General features: G+C 31.7%; 2 protein-coding genes across 2 annotated transcripts; one reads left to right on the top strand and one right to left on the bottom strand.

Annotated features, from left to right (window-relative positions):
• Positions 1 to 9,557: 9,557 nt before the first annotated feature.
• LOC131618108 (PRA1 family protein F3-like) lies at positions 9,558 to 10,689 on the bottom strand. Its single transcript, XM_058889371.1, has one exon. The coding sequence runs from the start codon at positions 10,445 to 10,447 to the stop codon at positions 9,902 to 9,904; it is 546 nt and encodes a 181-aa protein (XP_058745354.1). The 5' UTR covers positions 10,448 to 10,689; the 3' UTR covers positions 9,558 to 9,901.
• A 1,627-nt stretch (positions 10,690 to 12,316) lies between these two features.
• LOC131618107 (phospholipase D alpha 4-like) lies at positions 12,317 to 15,913 on the top strand. The gene is made up of 4 exons (XM_058889370.1): positions 12,317 to 12,426; positions 12,794 to 13,354; positions 13,582 to 14,776; positions 15,042 to 15,913. The coding sequence occupies exons 1-4, from the start codon at positions 12,340 to 12,342 to the stop codon at positions 15,626 to 15,628; spliced, it is 2,430 nt and encodes an 809-aa protein (XP_058745353.1). The 5' UTR covers positions 12,317 to 12,339; the 3' UTR covers positions 15,629 to 15,913.
• Positions 15,914 to 16,752: the final 839 nt, after the last annotated feature.

The raw sequence follows: 16,752 nt of genomic DNA, 5'->3' as shown, positions 1-16,752 counted from the left end.
TAAAAGCAAGTAAGTTGAATATTTTAATTGATCATTTGACTAAAGCTTGTCTTCTTTTTATGTCTCTTGTATTGCTACTAACTTGCATCATATGGTGTTTCTGTTTATGGCTTGAAACATGAAATTTCCTTATTGCTTTATCTTGTTTGGTTATAGTGCCTTATAAATTTCTTACTCTGACCAGCATAATACCTGTTAGTTCTATAACCAAGTAGAGATCCTAGATAATTAGGAAGGTATGTGCACCAAAGCTATGTTAGCACATACACAACCATAACATAAGTAGAACAACCAGAACAACATCCAGAGATGCACACACATTAGATCTGTTATTGTTTAAAGTCTTAAGCTATAAGCCTTTACAAATTCAAAATAAGGAAATAAAATATGCCTAAATACAAGGGTCAAAATGATTAAAAAAAAACACTTGAAATCACTAGTGTAATACGGTGGGAGAACTGACTTTTTAGAAAATGTTGCGGATAGTAAGAGTCGCCACCGACTTTTATTTTATCCAATTGGAAAGACTAAAAGAACAGGAAAGAACTTTAAAAGAGATTGAGTTCGGGGGGTAGGTTATACAAAGGGAAGGTGTAAGCACCCTTTATATCCATGGTTATCCATGGGCTCTTAATTGCTTAGCTCACTTGTTTGTTTGAAGAGTGTAGTGTGTGTTTAGAAAAGATTTTGAATAAGGACTTTAACTTGTAAATAAGTGTAGCCTTTTGGAAATTGTTTTGAAAAAGGGGTGTGAAAAGTAATTTGAGTTTGAATAGTGAGTAAGCAGTTAAAAACACCTACCCTAAGTTTAATGTCTTTGTGTTCTTTAAGATTTTTGTTTGAAAGGGCTATCCATACCATAAGAAGGGTAAGTATTCTTTTCATTGGATTTGAAAAGGGTCATCAAGAATTATCGTTCTCCATATGGCTATCCATACCATAAAGAGGGTAGGAAGTCTCAGGGAAGGATATAATGGTCATTTTAGGCAACCAATGAGGATACCTTAGCATTCAAAAGGGACGATCATCATCTTATCATAGGCAACATCGAGGGACAAGATCATATACATTTATAGGCAACATCGAAGTGACTTATGATCTTTGATGATGATAATTAACTGAGGGCAACATTTGCTAAGGCATCCTTGTATCCGAGGGACTTGACTATTTTTTAATCGAAAGGCAGCAATAAAAGGGATTATCTTAAAGGTGTGTGGGTGCATCAATCACGTGAGCTGAATTGAAATATTTATCTTGTAAATCTAGTGATCTAAATTCAATTTGCAAGCTTATCACTCCATGCATTACTAACCACACAGTTAAATAACAGTTATATTGCGGAAAATAAAATGCGGAAAGTAAAATCCTACGCTATTACAAGGCTTCGGATGGGGGATTACATAGCCAAAAACCCGTGGACAGGAAAATAAAAAGGTGGAAAAACAAAGGCAAAAATTAAAGGCGGAAATTAAAAACCTAAACTATTACAAAAAAATCTTGCAAGCCTATACACATTTTCTAGAATTGAAATAAATGGCAAATAAATAAATAAACAAGTTTTACCATAAAGTCAAGAATTTGAAATATGGATGAAGATTAAAAAACGGGGTTAGGACTAAAGGTTGAAACCTAATGGTAAAACCTAAGGGTTAAAAAACCTAAACTCAAGGTTAATGGACAATACCTACCTAACCTACGTTTTTAGAATTTTTTGGTTATCTATGGTTTTTTGAGGTCAAGGCTAAATCTAAAATTAATTATAATTAAAATTAAACCTAAATGTTTAAGCAAACCCTAATTAATTAAAATTAACCCTAATCTATTTTATTTTACCTCATTAAAAATTAATCCTAATTTATAATCTAATAACTAAATTATCTAACCTAATCCTAATTCATAGAACTTATTTATTAAATGATAAAAGGGATAAAAAAACAATACAAAAATAAAACAACAAAACAAAACAAAAAAAGAAATTGAAAAGAAAAGAAACAAAAGCGAAAGAGAAAAGACATGGTTGATGGGCACTAATATGATGTTGCAACGTTCTGAGGCTCCATGGTGAGCTGCACTTCCAGGGGCGTTTGATCAAGCCTCCATAAGATCAGATGGTCGAGGGGCGACGGTGCGTCATACGCGTGAGTTGGTAAGAGTCACTGGATCTATGGTCACGTAAATGGTAAAAATAAAAGTTGCATAGCCTGGAGATCGAACCCAAGTCTCTCAGCTTGCAAACGCGCCTTTTGCCATCCAGTTTGTACTCGTTACCTGTTAGAAATACGCCACACATATAATATAATAAAATGTAAGTTAAGAAAATTTGAATAAAAGAAAGCTTCGCGCCCAGGCCCTTCGTCTTCTCTGTTTCAGAACCCAGTTTAGCTGCGAACCTACGTCGTTTTTGCTACGAATTGGTTCGTATAGCCATGACCTGCAAAAATTCAACCTTAGCAGAAACAACGGATAAATTGATTTAAAGGACATGTTTTGACTTTAAATCATTCCCCGGATTCATTGGTGCCCCTGGCCTGGATTAATTTTGGCTATTTCATGAAGCCCCAATTTGAACTCGAAACCCCAACAATGGTGAATCCTTCTTGATGGTTTTATTTTATACATTTATTTGTGAATATATGCAATATTTTTAAGTAAAACTAGTGTGGACCGTCCTTTCGGGCCATACCCCTCCCGTGGGTGGGATACGTGAACTGACTCTTTTTTGTCGATCGGACGCTTTCGCGTCGCTTTTGAAAAAAGGTTTACAGAGTCGCCACCGACCTTTTATTTTATCCAATGAAGGAAAGGTTTATAAAAGAAACAGAAAAAAGACCTTTGAGAGATTCTGGGTAAGGGGGTAGGTTATACAAAGGGAAGGTGTTAGCACCCTTTGTATCCATGGTTATCCATGGGCTCTTTAGTTTGCTTAGCTCATTTGCTTTACTTTTCAATTGATTCGGAATGCTTTACCTGTGTTTTTGAAATACCTTTGCAAATAGAATTTGTAATGATCCTTGTGCGGATATATACAAATGCTTGTTTATCTTTCGAAAGATGTTTTGAAAAGATCGTTAATTTTGTAATGATCCGTGTTTGGATGTATACAAAATATTGTCTTTTGGAAAATTCATTTTAAAAAACAACAGTGTATGAGAATTTTGTTTGTTTTGATTTTGAGCAAGCAAACTAGGAGGTCTACCCTGAGTTAGGAGGTCTTTATCCTTGTTCCCTTTAAAAATCTATCCATTCGTCGGATATAAACAAAAGGTTCGATTTTGTACTCGAAACAGTAGAAATGTAACTTTGATTTTGAAAAGAGTGAAAAGGGGTTACCCTAGGAGGTGCAAATGTGATTGTGATTGAATTCAGGTATTTATCTTTGAAGTTAGTGATCTGACGGTTCAGTTTTATCTTTGACATACACGCAGTTTATATGGGTGCTGGAAATTAAAATGCAGAAATGTAAAGTGCGGAAAGTAAATCTACGCTATTACATCGATTGTGCGGGAAATGTAAACTAGCCTATTTACATGAATTTGACATCCTATACATTTATCTAGGAATTTTAAATTGCAAGAAATAAAAGGCATATTTTTGTATTTTTGTGATTTATTTTAAATATAATTAATGCATTATTAATTAATTTAAAATAAAGAAAAGATGGAAATATGATTAAACCTAGCAAATAAGTTTAAAAATATGTACAAAATGTTTGTTAATTGATTTTAGAACAAGACTGATTTTTTTTTGGAATTTTTGAAATTTGTTTTTGGATATTTTAAGTTAATCAAAACATAATTATGCAAATAATTACACAAATAATTAAAACTTAAAGAGAAAATTATCCTAAATATGTACAAAATTAGTTTATGATATATAAACAATATTTAACACAAAGAACAATTTTTTTTATGATTTTTTGACTAATTAAAATAATTAATAAGCAAATATATAAGTACATACTAATTAATTATGAAAAATATTGAAATTTTGAAGAAAAATAAAATATTTTTATTTCAGAAAATAATATATTATTTTAGAAGTTTAAAATATTTTTTGTGGAATTTTTGGAAGTTTTTAACTATTTTTAATTAATTTATCAAAGAAACTAAAATAAAAATAGAAAATAAAATTAAAAATAGAAAGGATACTGATTCAGTGTGGTGAGGAGCTGAGGCTCCATGGTGTGCATGCGTGTTGTGATGCGTTGGATGAGATTTAAATGAAATCAGATGGCTCTGGTTGTGAGGGGCATGGGATTCAGTGGACCTGCAACACACGTGATTAGAGAAAGATTTAAAAAAACGCGCGCGCTTGGCTGGCCAACCAGAGCTTGCCACGCATCATCTTCTTCGTTCAAATCTCTGCAACCGTAGGTAAAACCTTTACCTACAGTCATTTTCCGTCGCTAAAGCCCCTGCAAACTTAAAAATTACGAAATAGGCAAGATAAATGCAATATGAGACCATGGATCAACTGCAAATGATCCACTGAACACAACTATGGCCTTATTTTCTTCTGATTTTGCCTTGAAAGAAAACCCCCGTTTTGAGGTCATAAAACCCTAAAATGGTACATGCTTCAAACAACCATGAAAACCTAATTAAAGCTCCAGAAACGACCAGAGCTTCAAACCAAACATGATTATATATCTACATCTTGTTAAATATGCGTGTATGATCAGATATGAGTAAGTTTTTGTTTGAACAAACCGTGGCCTATATAGCTCGATTCAGCGAGTTTTAGGACTTGGAAATGATTGAGATACGTTCAATGATACTTGAGGATGATGTTTAAGTGTTTAGTTTGAATTGAAACAAGCTGGAAATTAAAATTCGAATTTTAAATTTCCTTGAAAAAAGAACAAGTGAGTACAAGTATGTTATACACTATTCTTTGGTTCTGAACTTGTCTCTCTATGTTATTGAAGTATGCTAAGCTATATATAAGCATTTGAATGCTTATAATTGAAGCTAAGTTGCCTTGTTGCCTTTGTTGAAAGTTTGGTTTTTAAATATTAAAAACCTTGAATTTTTGACCAAGTCTTGACTTGCCTTCAATGCACTTGCCTTGCTCTCCAATCTTCTGCAAAAATCAGAGATTCTTTGTGGTGAGTCATGCTTGGAGACCAAGCAACCATTATCCATGCATTTTCTTTTTAATTTTAATCTTAAAGTAAGATAAAATTATGCAAAAAATGGCCAATAAAGATATGGGCTTAATCTTGGTCGTGGGAGGCCCATAGTAACATGGCAAAGATGTTTGGACCATAAAAACTTGGCATCTTTTGGAAAAAAAACATTTTTGAGCAATGTTGATTTCATGCATTTTCCCAAAATTTAGCCAACTTCAACAAGGTGTAAATCCTTCAATTTTTGTCATATGAAGGAGATCTTGCACTTTTTGGAAACCTCAAAGAGTCCTCTAACCAATGTCTTTGGTCTCATATCAAAATGATTTTTGGTTCTCCTTGTGTGTCCATTTAAAAAAAGTGTCTTTTTGTTGACTTTGAAAATGACCTGTAATGTCTTTGGCCATATTTTTCAAATGGTGAATGCTATGACCATGGGATCAATTGCATTTGAAAGATAATTGAATTTCCTTCAAAATGAGCTTTGGTTGACATTTTTTGGATGAAGGATGAGAGAGTTATGATCAGTCAAAGTTGAGTTGACTTTTCAGGCAAAAACCCTAATTTTGAATCTTAGGGTTTTGTTGATTTTTGATCTTTCCTTGATGAATTGTGATCATCCAATGATCAAATGTTGAATCCTTTGACAAAATATGGACTTTGGCAAAAAATTTCATTTTTGACTGTCAGTTGACTTTTTTGGTCAAACGGGTCGTCTGTTGACTGTTTGAGCTGCTGACGGTGCGTCTGAGTGAATTGAAGTTTGAAAATTTGTATGATGGTACTTTGAGATGTATGGATGTATATGAAATCCATTTGAGCTCTCAAAACTTGTTGCTCCTGTTAAAACAAGAAAAACCCTGATTAGGGACTGTCTGTATAGGAGGCAGTTAAGCGTACCTGATTTTTGTGCAGTGCTGAGTTTCTGCTAATCGCGTGATATTCAGAAGACTTCTAACACAAAAATCTTGGAAATTTGAATTGTGAATGATTGATTTGATTGATTGTACAAATCACTGAGAATTGTACTGTCTGCAGTCTGGCTGTCAACTGACTGTTCGTGTACTGAAGCAGCAGTTAAAGTGAAAAATCAACTGTCAAAGTTAATTTTCTTTTTTGTTGTTATTTTTGTTTTTGTTTGGTGTGAAGCATGAAAATTTATTTACATGACTTGTTAGAAAACAGAAACATAATAAATAACTGATATTTACAGTATGTGGGCAAAATTACCGATAATAACCTGAAAATTATTTACTGCACAGAAATAGAAATATTTGACTGGCAGAAAATACACAAAATATTATCTTAGTAATTAAGCAATATCATGACAACTAGTACAACATTTAATACTGACAGTATAAATATTACACACTATATTGAACAGTACGACGAATAAACGGTACATTTAAGAAATAAGAAATACGGCAAATTTTAAGAATGACGATTGATGACCCATGCTATGAACAATAACATGTAGATGATTGGGAGCATAGCCATTGCAGGTCCACATTCCTCAAGACTATGTAGGCAGAAGAAAGTCATGATCACCGTAGCAATGGTGATGACTGTAAGAAACAGTGTCTCTATCCATTTTGCCATTCTTGTTAGGGAAGAAGAAATGATGGATTATGAGGTAGGAATTTGAAAGATGATTTAGAATTTGATGTGAGATTTGTGAAAAGAATGAGAGGTATTTATAGAATGGAAAGATGATAGAGACGTAGGGGAATGATGTGATTCCGTACAAATGGAAATTTTGAGTGGAAGTGAGATTTGAAAGAAAGTGTATGATATTGTTGGGAAAAGAGAGATGTGTAGAATAAAGTTGAGATTTGAATTGGAAAGAAGAGATTTGAAAAGATTTTTGAAAATAATGGAATATAGTACAAAAGTTAGTGGGAAACCAAAAACAATTGTTACCAGTACAGTGTGAGTTTCCTGCTTTTGCGCCTGCAAAAAAGATTTAACCCTGCATGAACTGTGTTAGTACTATTTATCTGTAAAATAAATAAATAGTATTTGCGGTGTAATGAACAGCATTTGGCGTTTGCGTAAGAATAAATTCCACTGTTAGCCAAGTTACTGTGTAAGAGAAATTCTGAAATTTAAGCACTTCATATGTTTAGGATATTTGAAATAAAAATCCATGTCTATATGAAACTCTTAATTTTCAGATTGAAGTTTTCTTAAAAAAAGATGTGGGCAAATTTTGGGGTATAACAACTAGTAACCAACCCATGCATACACACAGGTTTTGTTCGGTTACACGAATTTAGATACATCATTTATTTTAAATAAAAATATTAAAAAAGAAAAAAAATTAGATAAATAATTGATTATTTCGTATATAAAAATATTTAGATCAATAATAAATTTTTTCCCGTATACCATTTTTGGATTAAAAATATTTGATCATAAATATCATTTCTCGTATATAAAAATATTTAGATCAACAATAGAAAAATACTTGGATCAATAGTAAATTTCGTATATAAAAATATTTAGATTAATAGTAAATTATTTTCCCGTATACCATTTTGGAATAAAAATATTTGAATCATAAATATCATTTTTCGTAAATAATAGATTTTTTTCCATAGACAAATATTATATTTGTTTAGGTGTCATTTATAAAAATATTTAGATCAATATCAAATTTTCGTATATAAAAATATTCAGATCAATAATAGATTTTTTGACCTTTTCCATTTTTGAATAAAAAATATTTGAATCATAAATAAAAATTTTCGTATATAAAAATATTTAGATCAATAATAATTTTTTTTCCCGTATACAAACTTCATTTTTGTTTAGGTATCATTTACAAAAATATTTGGATCAATAGTAAATTCCGTATATAAAAATATTTAGATCAATAGCAGATTTCTTTCGTGTATATCATTTTTGAATAAAAAATATTTGGATCATAAATACCATTTTTCATAAATAATAGATTTTTTTCGTATACAATTATTATTTTTAGTTAGGTATCATTTACAAAAATATTTGAATCAATATTAAATTTTCTTATATAAAAAAATTTAGATCAATAATAGATTTTTTGAAATTTTTTTTCCCGTATATCATTTTTGACTAAAAAATATTTCTATCATAAATACAATATTTCGTATATAAAAAATATATATCAATAATAGATTTTTTTTTGAAAGAAAGAAGTGAGAAAATCATGAAAGAGAAAATATAAGGAATGGAGAGAGATTTGATAAGTTTGATCAAATATAGGAATTGTATTATTTTAATAATAAAATTAAGAACTTTATGGTCCAAAGACCAAAAAACCACAATTTTAATGTGGTGGCAAAAAATTAAATAAGGGTATTTTTGACTTTTCTACAACCATTAATTTTCTTATATTATAGATTTGTTAAGAAATGCTTTATAAAAAATTGTTCTAAAAACTATGTGAAAAATCTAATTAAAATATAAGAAAATTTATTAAAAAATGAAAAAATAATAAATAAGAAAATAGGCGGGCAAGTCCGCCGCCCGCCAACCCGCCACCTTGGCGGGACGGGCTAGGTTTCTATGTCCATTTCAATTTGCGGGCTTGACCGCCCCGCTCTTTTTTTGGCGGGCATATGACGCGGCAGGGCGGGCCGGGCCGCCTGCTTTGCCACCTATATATATATATATATATATATATATATATATATATATATATATATATATATATATATATATATATATATATATATATATATGTGAGAACACTGGGTTATTATGAGAAATGAGAACAATGAATCACGACCATTAAATTTAATTTTAATGGACTGGATTGGTTTCTCTTTCTATGTTAATTTAAAATAAATATTAAGGATCATAGAAAGAGAAACCAATCCAGTCCATTAAAATTAAATTTAATGGTCGTGATTGATTGTTCTCATTTCTCATAATAACCAAGTGTTCTCACTTGAGTCGTCCCCATATATATATATATATATATATATATATATATATATATATATATATATATATATATATATATATATATATATATATATTCTTAAAAATAAAATATAATAAAACTAGACACAAATAATAAAATTATATTTTATCATATAAATTTAATAATAAATAAATTTATCATATGAACGATTTTTTAAATATAAAATAAATAATTTATCTATATTATTCTAAATTTATTTTTAAAAAATTAAAGAAGTCCATATATGATTTTTTTTTTAGTTATATTAATACAATTTTTGTTTTTGTTTGAAGTTTATGTGCCATTGTTGTTCATAAAAAAATAAAAACATGAAATGGAATCGTAAAATAAAAATATGTTAATCTTAATACAATTTTGTTTGAAGTTTACGTGTCATTGTTGTTCAAAAAAAATAACATGGAGTGGAATTGTAAAAAAACTGCTACATTTATGTTTCATGTGTCATGGTTCATAATAATAATAATACCATATAAAAACATTGTGTAAAAATTGCTTTAAACATGGATCGAAGACTGTAACCACTGAGCCGTTGCTTCATATTGTTAATTTATAGCAAATATTATATTTATTATAATATTATATTTTATTCTTTATCTATTCTCTCGATTTTGGTCTAGTCCCCCCGTTGTGTAACTTGTTATGCCTCCTTTTTGTTTAATGATATTCCTTATTTCAGTTTAAAAAAATATATAAGTTAACCTATTTTAAAAATGCAACAACCATTTTTATTTAAATGAATCCACATACAACAATAATGAAGATTAAAACAAGTGCAAAAGATTAATTCAATAACCAACAAAACCGAATCATGAAGCAACAGAAACAATAACTTGCTCTTCCTCCTCAAAGAACAAATCCTCCGTCCTCCTAAACACAGCATGCACCACAACAACCACAACCGCAACACTAACCGCCGCAACAATATTCACAGTAGCGTGTGTAAGAAGCAACAGCGCCACCGTAACAAACGCCATAACAACAACCACAAGTCGATCATCGACAAGCCTACCCCATATAATCACCGGCTGATCACGAAGAAAGTAGAAGAACAACCAAGCCGCCATTAGAAGAACGAAAACAATGAGCGAGTAAGGGTGCCATAATAGGCTCAGAAACAAAATGAGAAGCATGACCATAGTGTAGTTCATGCGGAAATATGAGATGTTATCACGGATCCGTGATATTGCTTCTGGTAAGCCGCGGGCGGGGATACCGAGTGAGCGGATATCGAACATGGTTTTCCATGGTCGGCGAGTTCCTAAGCCGGCTTTGATTCTTTGTTTTCCGCGTGTTATGTATTCGAGTTTTGGTGGTGTTGGGGAGGTTGGGATTGTGCCGTAGGTTGTTGTCATGGTGTGGAAACAAAACAACTTATGAAGGAATGGTAATGTAATTGGAATGAAGAATGAAATGGTTACTACTTAGTAGAGTTTGATAATTATAGGAACAAATGGGTCCTATGGTTTTGTGAGTTTGTTTATGTTTTATATATTTTTTAGTTTTATGATGAGTGTATTATAATGGGTTATGGATTTGGGATGATGGGATGGGATCATGTGGATGGTAATAATTTGGGTTTGTGATTTGTTTTTTGCTGTTGGATTTGCATGTCTTTTTGTGAGTTAGATAGGTAGATGTTTGATATGTTGTTTTCCAAATGGGTGAAGACATTCATAACATAGTATACATTTTGTTGTCAAATTTGGAAGGTGGTTGGTGTTGCTTTCTTCCTTGGTGTGTAATGTTCAAGCTATCTAATGATCGGGCAAATCTAAGACATCAATAGTCGTTATAACACTAATTGTCTGATGTCTAACACTAACACGACATTAACATGTAAATATGTGTTAAGAGAAAGGATGTCGTTACAAATTGGTTTTGTAAGAATAAGTTAGGCCCAACTACATTTCTAAACAATATATTTAATTTATAATTTTTTATATTAATATTGCTGTTGATTTATCAAAGTTGATGTATGTAGGCTTCGTGTTAGTGTTTCATAGTCAATAATCAGTCACTTTAAGAAATTTTGTGGTTGAGTAGTAGTAATACTTTAAATGTTGATACAAGAAAGCATCCTATTTCCTATTCCTCAATAATGGACATCTTTAATTGTTTGAAGAACATGAGATGATCTCTACTCATATTGTACTTATAACATCCATGTTTCATGTCTAACTATGTTGTGGTTTTTAGTATTTGTTGTGTTTGTAAACGACAGAGAGTAGTAGTAGTAATGTGATTGGATGGGGGGTGCAAGAACTCATCCTTGCTTTATTTCATCTCTTGAATGATCCCATACTTTCCAACTAACTACACTACACATATTAGTGACAGCAGATCATGACTCTAGGCATGCTGGTCCGATATGAAGCACATACTCCGACTCAGACACAAACCACGATACAGATGCAAAAATTTCGATACTATAATGTAAAGAACATAAGATATTGATAATATTAAGTATATATAATAATATTTGAGTTTCATTTATCCATCTATTATTAAAAAAATTAAAAATATTTTAATCAAAATTAATGTCTTTAATTATTTATTGACAGCATAGTTCTAATACATGTTTAACTTTTTTTTTTTAATGTATGTGACATTTGTCAAAAAAATGTATAAAATTTGTTGAACCGAAGAAAATAATAATAGTTTTGAAACACTTGTTTAAATTGTCTGACACGTGTTTTGTATGATATCATATGAGTATCGTCACCGATTGAAAGATTGTTTTGAAAAACTTCATTATGATTATGGCAAAGCCACATTAATATCAAACATAACCATGCTTATAGTTCTAAATTGCTACAGTACTACATATTGTTAATCCAGCAAGGCACTCACCTGCTACCCAAATGTTAATCCAAATATCAATTTTGCTTAATTATAAAATAATTATCTTTCTGTCCTAATAAATCAGCAGTTGGTTAATTGACCAGGATTTGATGTAATAATGTACCGATAATTAATGTCCCAAGTATTTTTACGGTAAATTCAAATTGTATTTTAGGCTTAAAAAACTTAGCTTGAAGGTAAAACTTATAATGGGAAATACTTGAAGGTTGGATTGTGTCTCTATGTGAGTTCCAAGTTATACAAGTCTTCTCAAGTTGCTAACTTTCATTTGCATTCCAAGGTTTCCTTTCATTTTTCTTCTTCAACTAGTAAATTATATATATGTCAATAATTCATAATGGTAAATTCACACCAAATGTAAAAGTTTTATTTAAGGAAATAAATGGAGGAAACGCCCACACTCCTTCATGGAACAATTGAAGCTACCATCTTTAAGGCCTCACCTTACACACCATTTCCCCTCTTCAACGTAAGATTTAATTGCGTTTTTTCATACAAGTGTCATATTTGTGATACTTTATTTTTTTCTCTCATTATACAAGTATCTATGAAAAAAAATTTACATCGTAACTTTTTTAGAATGTCATATTTTGTGATGTAATTTTTTTAAAATGTCGTATTTCGTACCACTATCTAGTAATACCAATACTTGCATGCTTACTGAATACCGAACTTGTATCTATTGATAATAGATTTGATTCAAGTATAACAAAATTGTAGATATTCGACTTGGTTATGTGAAATCAGAACCTTGTAAATGTAGCTATACTTTGAAAGTTTTGTAGTGAAATCATAAACTCATAACATTGCATGAATTTCTCTCTTCTTTTTTGCAGTGCATATGTACAAATGGAAAGCCTGCATATGTGACCATCAAGATAGACAACAAAAAGGTTGCGAAAACAAGCAAAGAAAGAAACCGTATTTGGAACCAAACCTTTCACATTCAATGTGCTCATCCAGCTGATTCAGTTATCACCATTACATTGAAAACTTCAAATTCCAAGTTAGGAAAATACAGTATCAAAGCCCAACAACTTTTAAATGAAGCAAGTATAATCAACGGATTCTTCCCTCTCCTCGCGGAAAATGAAAAACCAAACCCGAAACTTAAGTTGAAGTTTATATTATGGTTCAAGCCTGCAAAGTTGGAAGAGAGTTTGGCAAAAGTACTAAGCAATGAGGAATTTCAAGGGCTAAAGGATGCAAAATTTCCACAAAGGTTTAATTGTCAAGTCAAACTTTATCATGATGCTCATCATTCTCCTACCTTTCAACCTCCCTTTGATCCATGTGGTACTCCAAACAACCTATGGGAGGATATCTATAAGGCCATTGAAGGTGCAAAGCATATAGTTTATATTGCAGCTTGGTCCCTCAATCCCAATATAGTTTTGGTAAATATACTTTTTTTGTAACAATATACTGTATACATGTTTGGATTCATTTTTCGGACTGAAGACTAGTCCCGTTAAGCCATCTCAGTGGGTAGCTGTGTTGGGACATCTGGCTATAAAGACGCTTATTCGAACCTACGACATCCCACTTATACATGTTATGCATTAATTTGTTCTTGTTTTTTATACGTTTATATACATTGTTTGAGTCTAAATATTTTGAACAGGTAAGAGATCCTCATACAAAAATCCAACATGCAAGAGGAATGAGTTTAGGTGAGCTGTTGAAAAAGAAGGCAGATGAAGGAGTGGCTGTGAGACTTATGCTTTGGGATGATGAAGCATCATTGGCCTTAGTTAAGAACAAAGGTGTAATGAAAACACAAGATGAGGATGCTCTTACTTATTTCAATCACACACAAGTAATTTGCGAAAAGTGTCCTAGATTACACCACAAGTTTCCAACACTATTTGCTCACAATCAGAACACTATAACAGTTGACATAAAAGTGGCTAAATCGGTTAGCGATAGAGAGATTATGAGCTTTGTTGGTGGTTTAGATTTGTGTGCTGGTAGATATGATACAGAACAGCATTCATTGTTTCAAACACTCATTAAGGAATCACATTGTTATGACTTTTACCAACCAAACATTGAAGGAGCTAGCCTTAACAAAGGAGGACCAAGAGTGCCTTGGCATGATGCGCATGCTTGTGTTATCGGTGAAGCTGCCTGGGATGTCTTAACAAATTTTGAGCAAAGATGGACCAAGCAATGTGATCCCTCTCTTCTAGTCCCTACTAGCACCTTGGTAAATATCATGCCTCGAAGAAACTCAAACACTTCGAAAGAAAGTAATTGGAAAGTTCAAGTTTATAGGTCGATTGATCATGCTTCTGTTGGTGATTTCTGTGGAAATTTCACTGCGGAGAAGAGTATCCATGATGCTTATGTTGAAGCAATTAGGCATGCTGAGAGGTTTATATACATTGAAAACGAATACTTCATAGGTGGATGCCAATGGTGGGGAAAAGATAAGCATTGCGGTTGCACGAATCTAATTCCAATTGAAATTGCATTAAAAGTGGTAAGTAAGATCAAAGCAAAGGAAAGATTTGCAGCATATATAGTTATACCAATGTGGCCAGAAGGAGTGCCTGAAAGTGAATCTGTTCAAGATATACTGCATTGGACTAGAGAAACTGTGGCAGTGATGTATAGGTTGATTGGTGAAGCATTGAAAGAAAGTGGTGAAATAGGACATCCAAGAGACTATTTGAATTTCTTTTGTCTTGCAAATAGAGAGAATAAGGGAAAAGGGGAGTATCTTCCACTGGATTCTCCCCATCCTAATACACAATACTGGCATGCACAAAAAAATAGAAGATTCATGGTTTATGTACATTCCAAGCTCATGATAGGTACTAGTACTACTCTCTTAGTATTTTTCAACTATTACTTTCTTTTTCATTTACGGTCTTCTCACATCAGACAATATATAATTTGAATGTGTTTATCAGTGATCCTCACTTTATAAGTCGGTTCTGTAGGGATGAGTTAGGTTCAACCCACATACTTTCTAAGATTATAGATATCAGAGTCTTATTTAAGATATGTTAGATCACCTGCTATCAACTTTTTGCTAATCACAATGTTTATTTTTGTTTCATGTATGTATGTCACCAGTGGATGACATGTACATATTACTAGGTTCAGCTAACATGAATCAAAGATCCATGGATGGGAAAGGGGACACTGAGATTGCCATAGGATGCTTCCAATCTCAAGATGAAGTTAAGAAACAAATGAACCTTGGTGATGTTCATGCATACAGAATGTCTTTATGGTATGAGCACACAAATAGTTTCAATGAATTGTTCTTGGAGCCACAAAGTTTGGAATGTGTGAAGAGGATGTGTTCCATTGGAGATCAAATGTGGGAAATCTTCAGCAGTGAAGAAATTGTAGACATGGAAGGTGTGCACCTTGTTACTTACCCAATGAGAGTAACTCAAGAAGGGTATGTGAAAGACTTGAGTAATGGAGTTTATTTTCCTGATACAAACTCTCTAGTGAAGGGGAAGAGATCTACATTGCCCCCTAATATAATGGCACCACCAAATGATGAAATTCATGAAGAGATACTTGAAGGCCTAAATGAAGAGGAAGAGGAAGATCCAATCCCTAAACCAAGGGCCAAGAGAAACACTAACAAGCCCAAACATTTTGAGAATTATGTGATGCCAAAATGTAAGAAAGGGGGTAGGAAGTAGCAAGTATGAGAATATTCTCTAGCTAGACTCACTAAGGTTGTTATGCTGAGACATTAGAGTTTGTTAAGAAGTGCATTGGATTCTAGTGAGAATTAGGGGTGGCAATAAAATCCATTAAGGGAAAATCCATCCAATCCATCCAATAATTTATCCATCCAATCCATCCATCAATCAAATAACTACTTAACGGATTGGAATCAATCCATCCATTTAACTATATGGATGGATTCAATCCATCCATCTCATTTAATAAATCCAATGGATTTTTTTTAGTTTCATATAATATTGTTGACTTTATTTTAAAATTTCACAATTTTTTTTCTTTTTCTTGAAGAGAGTAGTAGTAAAAGAACGTCACTTTGAAAATCGAGAAAGTGGTGGAGTTTCAGTTTGAAAAGCAAAGTGCAGTTGTTCAATTCATTTGAATTGGAAATCATATTTCAAAATAGAATTGAAAACATCTATAATTCAACACGGTAGTTAAGTATTAAAGGAAAAATAAGAATGCAATGGTGTCATAATTTAACAATTGAAGAAATAACATTAGAAAAAAAGAGAGAAATAAAATAGAATAACAATAACAAATAATTATCAAAACTTATCTATCAAATGTTATAAATTATGAATAAATATAACATAAATCTATTATATCTATAATATTGTAAAAATATTATGTTAAAGAAATTTAAAAAAAAAAAAAAAGTTTTTGTAAAGTTTTAAAATCTAAATTATAAAAAAAATTAATTAAAATATTTAAATAAATGTTTTGGATGGATGGATATCCATCCACTATAAAGATGTTAATGGATGGATTGGATTGAATTTTAACCTTAATGGATGGATTGGATTGGATTTTTTAGATGAAGATTTAATGAATTGTTAATGGACTAATGGATTGATTAGATCCATCCATTAGCAATCCAATCCATATCCATCCAATCCATCCATTTTGCCACCCCTAGTGAGAATTGTACTATTTAATGTACCTATTGTGCATAAATGAAACTAAAGAATTTGAATGAAGTTAGTTGTTAGTGGTAGTAATAAAATCTTCTTAAACACTTATTAAACTTCTTAAACGTACCTCATTCTTTCTCTTGATTAGGTATGTTCATAGTTTTCTA

This window comes from Vicia villosa, linkage group LG7 (assembly GCF_029867415.1).
Source record: "Vicia villosa cultivar HV-30 ecotype Madison, WI linkage group LG7, Vvil1.0, whole genome shotgun sequence".
In the NCBI taxonomy this organism is placed as follows: Eukaryota; Viridiplantae; Streptophyta; class Magnoliopsida; order Fabales; family Fabaceae; genus Vicia; species Vicia villosa.
This window is presented reverse-complemented; position numbering and strand designations above follow the sequence as displayed.

What these genes read in the sequence shown, in the direction of transcription:
- LOC131618108 (XM_058889371.1), bottom strand. Translation starts at nt 10,447, where the DNA reads ATGACAACAACCTACGGCACAATCCCAACCTCCCCAACACCACCAAAA.
- LOC131618107 (XM_058889370.1), top strand. Translation starts at nt 12,340, where the DNA reads ATGGAGGAAACGCCCACACTCCTTCATGGAACAATTGAAGCTACCATC. An exon ending in CACCATTTCCCCTCTTCAAC is followed by an intron (nt 12,427 to 12,793) that starts GTAAGATTTAAT and finishes TCTTTTTTGCAG; the next exon opens with TGCATATGTACAAATGGAAA. An exon ending in TCAATCCCAATATAGTTTTG is followed by an intron (nt 13,355 to 13,581) that starts GTAAATATACTT and finishes TATTTTGAACAG; the next exon opens with GTAAGAGATCCTCATACAAA.